At 37.7% G+C, this 13,738-nt stretch overlaps 1 protein-coding gene across 1 annotated transcript in view; it reads right to left on the bottom strand.

Annotated features, from left to right (window-relative positions):
• The window catches only part of PCDHB3 (protocadherin beta 3), a 17,882-nt gene extending 4,144 nt beyond the window's left edge, over positions 1–13,738 (bottom strand). The window contains exon 1 of the mRNA XM_015452015.4: positions 11,306–13,738. Coding sequence (XP_015307501.3) covers positions 11,306–13,561 — 2,256 coding nt within the window. The 5' untranslated portion in view covers positions 13,562–13,738. The remainder of the gene's footprint in view (positions 1–11,305) is intronic.

Genomic DNA, 13,738 nt, shown 5'->3' with positions numbered 1-13,738 from the left:
CTCTGCCTCCCCGGTTCACACCATTCTCCTGCCTCAGCCTCCTGAGTAGCTGGGACTACAGGCGCCCGCCACCACGCCCAGCAAATTTTTTATTTTTTATTTTTTTTTTATTTTTAGTAGAGACAGGGTTTCACCATGTTAACCAGGATGGTCTCAATTTCCTGACCTCGTGATCCACCGACCTCGGCCTCCCAAAGTGCTGGTATCATAGGCATGAGCCACTGCGCCCAGCCCACATTTTCTGATTTTAAAGATGTATTCTAAGTTATATATCACATATTTGAGTATTTTGATATATTAACACAAATACTATTTTTATTCTAGAAAAAATTATTAGAAATTATCTTAGATTCCATCACAAATTTCTCAAGTCAAACTCTAATTATTCAAGTATCTCCGTCCTACATTTACATTTCAGTGAGTGTGACTTTAAAAATATCTTACAGGTTTAAGTTTGGAAGGTTGGCTAATGTAAAATTTACTTTGCTTTCACCACTGAGCACTATTGTTTGCTTTACAGCTATTTCATTCAAATGGTCAGCTGATGTATCTAATGTACCTATTTAATAGAACATTCCAGGAGATCATTCCTTTTATAAGAATTTCCAATAAATTCCACAAACCATTGATATGAACCATTTATTATTGATAGCTTAACATTTTGAAATGGGGCTATTGGAAATATGATTTAAGGAAATAATAGTCAAAATCTAATAATTATTTCACCCTTTATCTCTCTCAAAAATTAATGTTTAATTTTCCTCTATTCCTCCCTTTCAAAGTAAGAACAAAACCATCCTCAAGTCATGGTGAAGTTTTAAAAATACTCTTTCATTTTTAAAATAGACTATTCAAAATAGTACAAATTTAACATTTTTAATTTTAGGACTACGTATCTTTAAATCTCTTTTTAAATCTTTTTTTCTTTTTTGAGACAAGGTCACACAGGCTGGAGTGCAGTGACACAATCATAGCTCACTGCAGCCTCGAGTTCCTGGGCTCAAGCAATCTTCATGCCTTGGACTGCTGAGTAGCTGGAATTACAGGTGCAAGCCACCACATTCAGCTAATTTTTTTTAAAAAAAATTGTAGGGATGGGGTCTTGTTATGTTGATCATACTGATGTTGAACTCCTAGTCTCAAGCATTCCTTCCACCTTGGCCTTCCAAAATGCTGGGATTACAGATACGAACAACTGCAACTGGCTCATTGCTTGATTTTAACATGCTGAACCAACCTTGCATTCCTGAGCTAAATCTCACTTGGCCATGGTGTGTAATCATTTTTATGTGATACTAGAGTCAGTTTGCTAACATTTTGTTGAGAATGTTTGCATCTATATTCATAAGGGAAACTGGTATGTATTTTTTTTGTTGTGTTATCACTGTCTGGTTTTGTCATCTTGTTAATACTGGCCTCTGTAGAATGGAGTTGACAAGTGGTCCCTGCTCCTCTATTTTTTGAATGAGTATATCAAGTACTGTTGTTAATTCTTCTTTAAACATTTCGTAGAATTGACCAGTGAAGCCATCTGGTCCTGAGCTTTTCTTTGTGGAAAGTTTTTGATTACTGGTTCAATCTCTTATTACAGGTCTATTCGGGTTTTTTGTTAGGTTGGTGTAAAAGTAATTGCGTTTTTTGCCATTGAAAGTAATGGCAAAACCACAACTACTCTTGCACCAACCTAGTATTTCTCCTTAGTCAGTTTTGGCAATTTCAGGTCTATTCACATTTTCTATTTCTCCTTAGTCAGTTTTGGCAATTTCAGGTCTATTCACATTTTCTATTTCTCCTTAGTCAATTTTGGTAGTTTGTGTTTTCCATTTAATCTAGGGTTTTTTTTTTTTCCCGTTTCATCTAGGTTTTCTCATTTGTTGGCTTAAAATTGTGTATAGTATTCCCTTATAATTTCCTTTAAGACCTATGAAATAGGTCATACTTTTCCCTCCTTTTTCTTAATTTTAGTAATTTGAGTCCTCTTTTTTCATCATCAGTCTTGCTAAAGCTTTGCCAATTTTATTGATCTTTTCAAAGCACCAACTTTTAGTTTATTTTCTCCATTGTTTTTCTATTTTGTTTTATTTATTTCCACTCTAATCTAATAATTTTCTTTCTTCAGCTTGTATTGGTTTTAGTATGCTCTCCTTTTCCTAGCTTCTTAAGGTGGAAGTCTGGGCTACTGATTTCAGATCTTTTAAAAATATATAGGTATTTCAGCTATAATTTTCCCTCTAAGCACAACTTTTATTGTATCCAATAAATTTTGTTATGTTGCATTGTCATTTTTATTCATTTCAGAGTATTATATAATGTCCCTTGTGATTTCTTCTTTGATTCATTTTTTTAATGTTTAATTTCCACATGTTTGTGAATTTCCCAAATTATCTTCTGCCACTGCTTTCTAATTTCATTTCATTATAGCTGAAAAACATACTTTATATGATCTTAACTCTTTCAAATTTATTAAGACTTGTTTTATGGCCTAATATACAGTCTATCCTGGAGAATGTTTCATATGCACTTGAAAATAATGTGTATTCTGCTGTTGCTAGATGGAGCATTCTGTTAAGTACTGTTGGTTTATAATGTCATTCAAGTATTCTTTTCTCATGTTGATACTCTGTTTCATTGTTTTATCATTTATTGAAAATTGGGGAATTAAAGTCTTCAGCTATTATTGTCAAATTGTCTAACTCTTCATTTGTGTCTCTTTTTGCTCCACTTATTTTGGGTTTCTATTATTAGATGCATGTATGTTTATGATTATTATGTTTTCCTGATGGATTAACTCTTTTACTATTGTAAAATTTCCCTCCTTAACTTTTTATTTTTAGTAACTTTTTTGTTTGTTTTAGAGTATATTTTGCTTGATATTAATGTAGGCATTCCAGCTCTTTTGGTTACAGCCTACATAATATATCTTTTTCCATCTTTTTACTTTCAATGTATGTGTGTCTTTGAATCTAAAGTGTCCCTTGGTAGACAACCTATAGTTGGATCATTTTTACAAATCCATTCTGCCAATTTCTGCTTTTTAATTGGAGTGTGCAATTCATTCACATTTAACATAGTTGCTGATAAGGTAGATTTATATTGGCAATTTGCTTTGGTTTCTACATCTTATTATTTTATTTCCTCATTGTTCTCTTTTGTGTTAAACACATATTTTCTTGGATTCCATTTTAATTGACTTGTCTTTTTTTTTTTTTTTTTTTTTTTTTACCTTTTTTAGTTATTTTCTTGGTGGTTTCCCTGATTATTAAAGTGAATATCTTTTACCAATCAAGTTCAGATTAATACCAATTTAATTTCGACAGTATACAGAACTGTGTTTCTATATAACTATGTTCTCTCTCCCCTCCTTTGTGTCACATTGTCATACAATTACATCTTTACAATTTATATACCTATGAACATAGATTTATAATTACTGCTTTATGCAGTGTTCTTTCCAATAACAAGTTACAAATAAAAACACATTTACAGTTCCCTAGATATATATATACCTATAAGTTACTTTCCCTTTATGATGCTTTTATTTTTTCATGTAGATTAAAGTTACTCATTGGTGTCCTTTTATTTCAGCCCAAATGACTACCTTTAATATTTCTTTGTAGAGTAGGTTTGCTAACAATGTAATCAGTCACTTACTGTTTTTTGGTAATGTCTTAATTTCTCTTTCATTTTTGAAAGATACTTTTGGTGGATATAGAATTATTGGTTGATAGTCCCTTTTAGCACTTTGAATGTGTCATCCCACTCCCCTTTGGCCTCTATTATTTCTGTAAGAAATCAGTGTTAGTCATATTGAGGATAAGATTTTTGAGGATAAGGTATGTGATGAGTTGCTTCTCTCTTGCTGTTTCTGAGGTTCTCTTTTTGTCTTAACTTTTGACAGTTTGATCATGATGTGTCAAGGCATGAATCCCTTTGACTTTATCCTGGTTGGAGTTTGCTGGGCCCCTTGAATGTGAAGATTAATGTTTTTCATCAAATTTGAGAAATTTTCAGCCATTACTTCAGTTATTCTGCCATTTTGTCTCTTTCCTCTCCTTCTGGGACTTCAAGTATGTGTATTTAGTAGCCTTCATGGTGTCCCATAGGTCTCTGTTCATTTTCATTTTTAAAAATCTTTTTGTTCCTAAGACTGGATAATTTTCATTGATCTATTTTCTTTCTTTCATTTCTTTCTTTCTTTCTTTCTTTCTTTCTTTCTTTCTTTCTTTCTTTCTTTCTTCTTTCTTTCTTCTTTCTTTCTTTCTTTTTCTTTTTCTTTCTTTCTTCTCTCTCTCTCTCTCCTTTCCTTCCTTCCTTTCTTTTCTTCCTGTTTTTTTTTTTTTTTTTTTTCCGACACAGGATCTTGCTCTGTCACCCAGACTTTTTGCACTAGACAAGCTCTGATTGAAGGCAGTTAAAGACAGCCTTGCAAGTGGAGTCCTCCAGGGAGCCAACAAACAGATCAAATAATAGCAATTCTTTCTGGTACTATTCTGTTTCCTCTGGTGGCTGCCAAGCTGCTGATTTTCACTGTGATTGTAAATTGTTAATTTTAAAGGCTTCTAAGAGGCTAGAGAGATGCAGATGGAAATAGGCCAGTTAAAACGCCACAAAAACCACCATTTTTAACCAAGAGTCAGACCGTTTTTCCTCAATAAATTCTCCCTAAGTTGATGCACACCTTTGTTTAAATTTCAGAGTTCTGAAACAGTTGATTTTGACAATTTCTCTCAGTTTCCTCATTGCTTTCCTGAAGAAGAGATTTTTCGGAGGTTCATTCTCTACCATTTTCACTGATGTTCAGAAATATATTCTTTTTTAAAATTGCAGTAAAATATGCAATACCCTTTTTCATAATAACAAACATAGACAATGAAACTTCAACACTGCCAGTTACCTACTTTAAATTAAATAGAATTGAAACATTTGGGATGAAGAAATTCATTTCCTCAGAAATAAAGAAATTTAAACAAAAAACCTCAGAAAGATACAATTTAGAGAATACAATTTCTTTTTTAAAAATAAATCCCACATTGTTCTAGAAGTTAAATTTCTTTTAAAAGTCTTTCCTCATAGATAGCTCACATTAATTAGAGAAAATTGGCTTCTGAAATTTGATATTTGTTTCTGATATTCCAGAAACTTCTCACATTGAAAGCTCTAGAACTAAATCCCAGTGGTGTTGATACTCCCAAAATGCTCAGGAAGAGGCCTTGTTTTGAGCAGCAGTACACTGAAGTTTCCCAGTTGACCCTCCACATCTGAGTAGCACAGGAACAGAGAGAATCGAAAGAGAAAGAAGCCTGAGTCAAGTCAGTGATCAAGAAAATGGAAATCCTTTTATGGGTGGTTAAAGAAATGGAAGAGAAGACTAGGGTAAGTCCTAGACCAGGTGTAGGACGATCATGGCAAATAAAGGTGGCTTCCAGTTGTCCTTAATAACAGCACCAGCTTGTGCCTGGTTGTGGTTGTCTTTTAGGAGCCTACATGTGCTTCACATACTCTGTACTTCGAGGTTGTGGGCCTACATGCTAACATCCAGGGCTCTGAGGCCTTGAATCGCCAATAAAATAGTCATGAGTTCTAGCCCAAGTCATCATCTGGGTTACCACTTTTTTCTACCTGGACAGCTCAGTACACAATATAGAATTGTTTTGTAATAAATTTTCTTTGTTATCTAGCTATTACAGTTGTGTGTCATCCAGGATCTCCACATCTTGATGCTCAACTCCAGAAAGCCCCAGACACATTTAGAACTCAAACTCTTCAAGAATCTCAAAAAACAGGGACATCAAAGCCCACAGGTTCCATTGTCCATGCTGATGGATACCAAGAGGACTGAGGAATATGTCCTTGGGCAGCTGTGGGAAAGTGACTTAGGTATTAGTCCCTAGATAGTCTCTGTTTTTGGCAGTGATACTATCAGCATTCTGAGTAGGACTTTTTCTTTTTTTAAAACTAATAAGGTGTATGAAGTTTGGGTCAGGGAATTGTTGACAGTGTTGAAGAACAGTATGATTATGCTGTGCTATATTTCTGCATGTTAGATTCCACCCTAGTAAGAGATGGTACAGAGCCCTGACTTCTCTGTTACAAAAATAATTTTATTTTTTGAGATAGAGTCTGGCTGTATCACCCAGGCTAGAGCATGATCATGGCTTGCTGCAGCCTCAACTTCCTGGGCTCAAGGATCCTCCCACCTCAGCCTCTTCAGTACCTAGGAACTCAAGTGCATGCCACCACACCCAGCCAATTTTTAAAATTTTTTGTAGCGATAGAGTCTCACTATCTTTCTGAGGCTGTTGTTGAACTCCTGAGTTCAAGCAATCCTCCTGTCTAGGCCTCCCTAAGTGCTGGGATTAAAGGCATGAGCCACTGTTCCCAGACTCAGAACACTAATTTTTGACAAATGGTTTCATGAGGAGATTGTCTTGGAAAGAGCAAGCCCATTTTGCATTATCACCAGAGTCCCAAGCTATTTTCTAAAAAAAAAAGAAAAAAATAGCAACTACTATTTCAGTGGAATCTTGGATTATGTTATTATTTTTCTGAGCATTACCATGAATGCTGTAACTTGAATCAAGACCATGATGTTTTCCATATAGTCCCCATGTGTCAATTGCTTCAGCTACAGTTCAGTTTTCCTAAAAATCAACTTGTTTACTCTGAAGATTGAAACATTTTAAATTTCTCCATTAGCTTCCATGTCTATAGCCTTAGCAGAAACCATGACAACCAAGAAGCAATGACATTCCCTGAGATTTTTGCCTCATTGAGTGAATGCAGAACAATACCACCCAAAAGAGCATGGGTCCCATCTCAAACATATTTTTAGTGCTTGGTCTAGAACTTTCACCTGGGTGTGGCAAAGTTGAGCTAAGCTTTTAAATGAAGGCTTGGGTTTGCAGCGGCCAGGGCGAAACCACCTTGAGACCCCTCTTCTTCCTCCCTTCCCCAAGATTGTCAAAACAAGCGCTACTGTGAAAGAAGCTTCCAATAAGAGATAAGTTCTCGATAAAATATCAGCAAGCAAATGAAGATTAACACCACAAAAAACAGACTCAACAAATAAAAGAGTTGTTTTATCTACTATAAGAAATAGAAACTTGAAACAATATGGAAAGAACTTAAAAGACTCAAACAACAAAGAAGGAAATAGCAATTGTGAAACAAGAGCAAGTAGTTGTGAAAACTTGCCAAATGAAAGTTTTCAAAACAAAATTGTAATTTCTCAAAGAAAAAAAATGCAGTACGTTATGTAAATCTCAGGTTGGGGCCTACCATATATATCAGAACAGCAAGAATAAATGAAAAAATCTAAAAGAGAGTAAAGAAGTTTACGGATAAAAGAATGAGAAGTAGACTGACATTGTACTTTTCATCAATGTGTTGAATACCTAAAGAATAGAAGGAAAATATGCTTAAAATTTTGAATCTATGACCAAGCAAACTATTGATTAACCATATGCATATTTGACATTAAAATAATTCATAATTAGGACTAACAGATTTCTGGCTTAAAAAAATCTAACAATTACTTTAAGAAGCAAAAGATGTTTCCAGAATAAAGTAGGGGGATATAGAGAAAAGCTGTTATTTTTTTTAAAAACAGAGTCTTCTTTTGTAAGGAAGTAGAATTTATTTATCAAAGAAGATTTATGAAAAGTATGGTGGTATAGCGAGTGGCCTCACTAGTTTTAATGATTGATATTTGAATATAGCTTAGTCTTGTAACAACCCCACATAAAAATTTAAAATTCATTTGTATCCCTTTGATTCTCAGTGTTAAAAACTAGATTGTGAATGTCAAGGAAATATTTAAGTTATTTCTGAACTAAAGTATTTGTAGAGAGAAGAAGGGAGTATGCACATGATCGAGAATTATGTTTTGAAAATAAATGAATGATTGACTATTTTAAAAAAGTTAAGCCTTTGGGATCTTGAAAATTTTATTTAATCTTGATGTCATTAAGACTAATCCAAGTTCAATAGAAGTATCAATTAGAGGCCAGAGAATTTAAATACCAATTTCAGAAAGTTAATTTGATGTACAAAAATGTCTTACATTTAATTTTTTCTTTTTCCCTGAAATCAAAGATATGAATAAGCTCAATTTAGAACCAACTTGGAGATTAATACATAATTTTACAGTTCTCCAAGCTTCCACAAGTCTCAAGATGCAAAGGGAGACATTAAATAAAAAATTGGCTCTATAGGGAATTATTCTTTATACTCCATCCCTTTCTGAATATAGATGGTTTTTAAAAATTTAATGTGTAGATCAGGTCCAAATAAACAAGTTTGTAATTCCTTAGAACATTATTTTATTTACCAAATAATTTAAAATGTATTTATTTAACAAATATAAACTGAGCATCTACTATGAATGAGGCATTGTGCTATTTGCTGGAAATACCACTATGAATAAACCAGAAACAGACGCTACCTTCAAGTTGCTTAGAGTCTACTAAGGTCATTTTACATATTCTAGAATGAGGGAAGAGAGTAAAATTTTTCTTTCTCTTACTTTTTGACAATTGGAATACTGGTGAGATTGATTTGTAAATATTTTACAATAATGAATTAGCCTGCCCAGAAGAAAAATTACTAGAAAATTATTAATAATATATAAAGTCATCCCTTTTACCTTGTGCCAGGCTTTTAGTTTCTGGAATTCCAAAACGTGGCAACACTAGTTAGTACTATACATGTGGTACTCTCTCTATATTTAATGAAATATCCAGATGAATACATTGTTGGAAGTTGTCTTCAAATAAAAGGGTAAAACGTTTCTAACTGCCTTGAAAGAGAAGCAGGTTTGAACCAAGAGTAAGATGTGATTGCTTCCCATCTTCAAATTTAGTCTAGATTATCTTTTCTGGCTTTGCTAAATTCTATTCATTTTCTCAGCAATGTATAAGTCCAGTACATCTAAAAACTAAATTACTAATGGTATCTGTTCTTGTATTTTCAGTGTCTAAATGACTCAGCATATTGCCTTTTGAACTTTAGTCTCCGATCATTTACCATATTAGTCCCCAAACGAACTGCCCTCTATATTTTCCACAGTTGAATACTTCTCTGGCTCTGATACCACCTGAGACTAAGGTAATCAAAGAGAGATAAATCTTGATAAGAATTCTATGCCTCTTCCTGATATTCATGGAAAATCAGCTACATATGCAAAGAAGAAAAATATCTGACCAAAACAGCCAGATTCTACTTAAAGTGAAAGGAAATATTATATTAATTTTCCTCTGACTATTAAAGATTCACACATTTGGCTGTGCATGGTGGTTCATACCTGTAATCCTAGCACTTTGGGAAGTGGAGGCAGGAGGATCCCTTGAGCACAGGAGTTCCAGACCAACCTGGGCAACATGGAGAAACCCCATTTCTACAAATAAATTTTTTGTTGTTGTTAAATAGCTGGGTGTGGTGGCACACACCTGTTGTCCCAGCTACTCTGGAGGCTAAAGTGGTCAGATCCCTTGAGCCCAGGAGACTGAGACTGCAGTGAGCCATGATTGTACCACTGCATTCCAGCCTGGGCAACAGAGCAAGACCCTGTCTCAAAAGATTTTTTAAAAAAGGGTTTATGCATTTGATGCTCAGTTACATAAAATGACACCATTTAAATGTGATAATAACTACACTTTAACATATGTTTGAAAGTATGTCAATCTTAAACTCTTGCTTTTTGGGGAATTTTTAAAATCTTTGCGAAATTCTCTTTTCTCTAGTCATGAGTATTTAATTCCTAGGAAGATATATAGATGTTCTGTGGATGAGGAAATGCTTATAGGAAGAAAATTAATTTTTTCCTAATACAATTCCCTAATTAGGAGCTAAATATTTTGTTGCTTAAAATAAGTTTTTTGATTTTATTCAATATAACCATAAGATTCAATGTTTTTGTTGCTTCCAGATTTTATTCTTTGTTGTAGCTAATTTAGAGTTTCACAACGATATTGCCTTCTCCTTTTTAGAACTTTCTATTCTTGTACATCTTCTTTTAATTACATTGTAGGAGGCAGGATGCTGATATGGATGGACAGTTCCTATCCCAGAAAGATCATATATAATCCTAAATCATGTCAGGTTAAAATCTGAAGGAGGGAACCAAGACAGGAAAAAAAGAAAGTATCTTTCTCCTATATCACCATACAAGTAGCAAGTAGGTATTAATTATAAAGTAGGACTGGATAGGATATCACTTTTACCATGAAGCATTTAGATATCATATACCCATGTATTTTCTTGAAATTAAAAATTGACTCTCAGATTGATAACACTTACATCTCAGAATTTATGAAACAAATAATTGTCATTCCACCAGATGTCTTACTAAACAATGTTTTTGTGTCAAATGGAAAAGAACAGTCCGTTTTTAAAATGGCATAGGTTTAATTTTTTTTTCCTCAGTCATCATGAACACACTTTAGACAAACTTCAAAGGGTAATTATCCCTATTAGTCTATATTTGTGTCCATATTTTGGCCAATATAAGCACATAAAATATTGAAATATTAATTGCAAATGTCAACACAGAAAATGAACTAAATTACTTTCATTTGAGTACTACATCCCTAAAAAGATGATATATTACTATAAATTAAAGAAAACACATTCTTGTCTATTCTCAAAACTTCGTTAACCATAGACAAAGCTGCTTTGGGCATATTATACAATACATTATGTGAATATATTCAACAAGGGAAATTATAAAATTGGTGGTTTGGAACTCTCTCTACATTGCTTTATAATATAAAAATTGAAAGGAGTTATTTCAATAAGCTATTTGAAATCACTATTAAAAGATAATGAATTCCTTTTTGCTCCCCATTAGAAAAAAAAAGGCGAATTAAGACTGCGTTGGCAAGCTAGGATGAAAGGAGAGTATGCATGGATTAACTACGGAAAAAGTAGAATCAATATATAAACAAAATGTTCTATCGACTAAGGATTCTTGATTGAAATACAAAACATTCAGAGCCAAACAACTATTTTCCAGTTCTGTTAATGAAACCTAAGCCATCCCTGGATTTGAAATTTTGCTCTACTCTTGCTACTTGCCTTGAACCATACCAAAAGAGAATTCTCCAATAGGCAAAGCAGTAAAAAAGGACTTTCCACAGATTAACTGAGAAGCTCAGTAGATCCTTATTAACACTTAACTGAATTCAAAGCTCTTCCTGAAACTGGGATTTGCCTCGCTAACCCTCTCTGCACCCTGAGCAACGAAATTAGGGATAATTGGCTTCAGGAACTTGAACTCATTTGTCCCGGAGCCTCCAGTCAGACACACCTCGTACTGGTAGCTCTGGGACAGGGTCTCCGTGCCGCTCACGTCCATCAGATGCCCTGGAAAGGGGCCCTCGGGCACCGAGCAGCGACCCACAGAGGCCGCCCTGCTCCTCCTGCACAGCCGCACCGCCACGAACAGGAGCACCGACAAGAGGAAGAGCAACGACACCGAGGCCAACGCCACCACCAGGTAGACGGTGAGCGAGTCGGCCTGGGCCTGGGCCGGGGCCGCCTCCGGGAGCGGCAGGTAGGGCTGGGAGAAGCCGTCCACCAGGAGCAAGTGCAACGTGGCAGTGGCGGAGCGCGGAGGCTCGCCGTTGTCCTTGACCAGCACCACCAGCCTGTGCTTGGCCGCGTCGCGCTCGCTCAGCAGCCTGGCGGTGCGCACCTCGCCATTGTGCGCCCACACACCGAACAGCCCGGGCTCCGTGGCCTTGAGCAGCTGGTACGACAGCCAGGCGTTCTGGCCCGAGTCGCCGTCCACCGCCACCACCTTGGTCACCAGGTAGCCAGGCTCGGCCGCCCGGGGCACCAGCTCGGTGCAGGGCGCGGAGCCGTTCTGCAGCGGGTACAGCACGAAGGGCGAGTTGTCGTTGGCGTCCAGCACCAGCACGCGCACCAGCGCCTCGCTGCTTAGCGCCGGGGAGCCGCGGTCTGTGGCGCCCACGCGGAACTCGAACGCCTGCAGGGCCTCGTAGTCCAGCGACCTGAGGGCAAACAGGTGGCCGTTGTCCGCGTTGATAGAGACCAGGGGGGCGAGGGGCAGGTGCGGGTCCTGGGGTGGCAGCAGCGAGTAGGTGACCAGGGCGTTGGTGCCTGAGTCTCTGTCTGTGGCGCTGACGCTGCCGATGTGCAGGGCGGGGCTGTTGTTCTCGCGGACGAACAGGGTGTAGGAGGTTTGGGTGAAGGCGGGGGCGTTGTCATTGACGTCGGAGACCAGCACGGTTATGTTGTACTTGGTTTTCAGCCTGGGTGTCCCCAAATCAGTGACGGTTATGGTGATGTTGTACTCGGATCTGGTCTCTCTGTCCAGTGCGCCTTCTGACATGAGGGTGTAAAAATTCTCTACGGATGGTTTCAGGATGAAGGGGAGATTGTTCTCAATGGAACACACCACTCTTCCGTTGTCTCCAGAGTCTAGATCAGAAACACTGAAAACAGCCAGTACAGTCTCTGCCGAGTTCTCAGGGATAGGGCTGTTTACTGAAGACAAGGTCAGTTCCGGTGGGTTGTCGTTGACATCAACCACCTGGACTATGACTGTAGACTTTCCGGATAGGCCTCCGCCATCCTTCGCCTCGATGTCGACTTCATAACTATTAATAGCTTCAAAATTCAAATATTTGACTAGTTGCATATCACCAGTAATTGGATTTAGCTGAAAAGTTTTGCGAATTTCTTCAGAAGCATGAAAAAATGCGTATGATATTGTCCCAAAACTTCCTGTATCTAAATCAGAAGCCGAGACTGTGACAATGACAGAGTTAACGGGGGTATTCTCTAGAACTGCAACCTCATAGAGCGGCTGTGCAAATTCTGGTGCATTGTCGTTTATATCTAAGACCTGGATGTTTATCTGGGCTGTCCCAGACCGAGGGGGAGCGCCGCCGTCCAGCGCAGTGAGCGTTAAGCTGAGCTCCGGCTGCTCCTCACGATCCAGCGCTTTATCCAGTACTAATTCCGGGTACTTCCTTCCGTCCCTACGACTGCGAGTGAGTACGTGGAAGTGGGAATTCGGAGTGATAGTGTAGTTTTGGAGGCTGTTTCTTCCCACATCCAAGTCCTCAGCATTTCCCAAAGGAATTACTGCTCCTGGTAGAGTGCTTTCTAGGATTTTCAGATGCATTTCATTTTCAAAGAATATCGGAGAATGGTCATTTACATCTATGATATGGAGCTCGTTTGTAACAAACTGCAAAGGGTTTTGCAGTAATATCTGAAAATGCAGTATGCATGGTTCTGTGGGGCCGCATAGCTCCTCCCGGTCCAATTTCTCATTCAGAAGCAAATCACCTGTCTGATGACTGAGCTGAAAATGCTGTTTGTTCCCTTTGGACACAACTTGGGCCCCCCTCGCGGCCAGTTCCTCTACCCTTAGCCCCAGATCCTTTGCTAGGTTGGCTATTAAAAAGCCCTTCTCTTTTTCCTCAGCCACAGAATAGCGTCTTGACTCGGACCCAGCCAGAGACCCTCCCAGAAAAACAAAGAGAAGCAGGACTTGCCTTTGTCTAAGAAATCGCTCTCCTCCCGCCTCCATTGCACTTTCCGTCACGCTTTTCTAGGGAATGTCTCCAAGCTGAACCTCAGACAGCGCTGGGAAACAGTCTTTTGCCCCACAACCTTTGCAGACGGCCTAGTCAATAAGCCTTTCCAGAGGCTCAGACTTGCTGACTCAAAAATCTGCCTCGGCTCACAACCCCTGGTTTACCACACT

Source organism: Macaca fascicularis, chromosome 6, assembly GCF_037993035.2.
Source record: "Macaca fascicularis isolate 582-1 chromosome 6, T2T-MFA8v1.1".
Lineage (NCBI taxonomy): Eukaryota > Metazoa > Chordata > Mammalia > Primates > Cercopithecidae > Macaca > Macaca fascicularis.
This window is presented reverse-complemented; position numbering and strand designations above follow the sequence as displayed.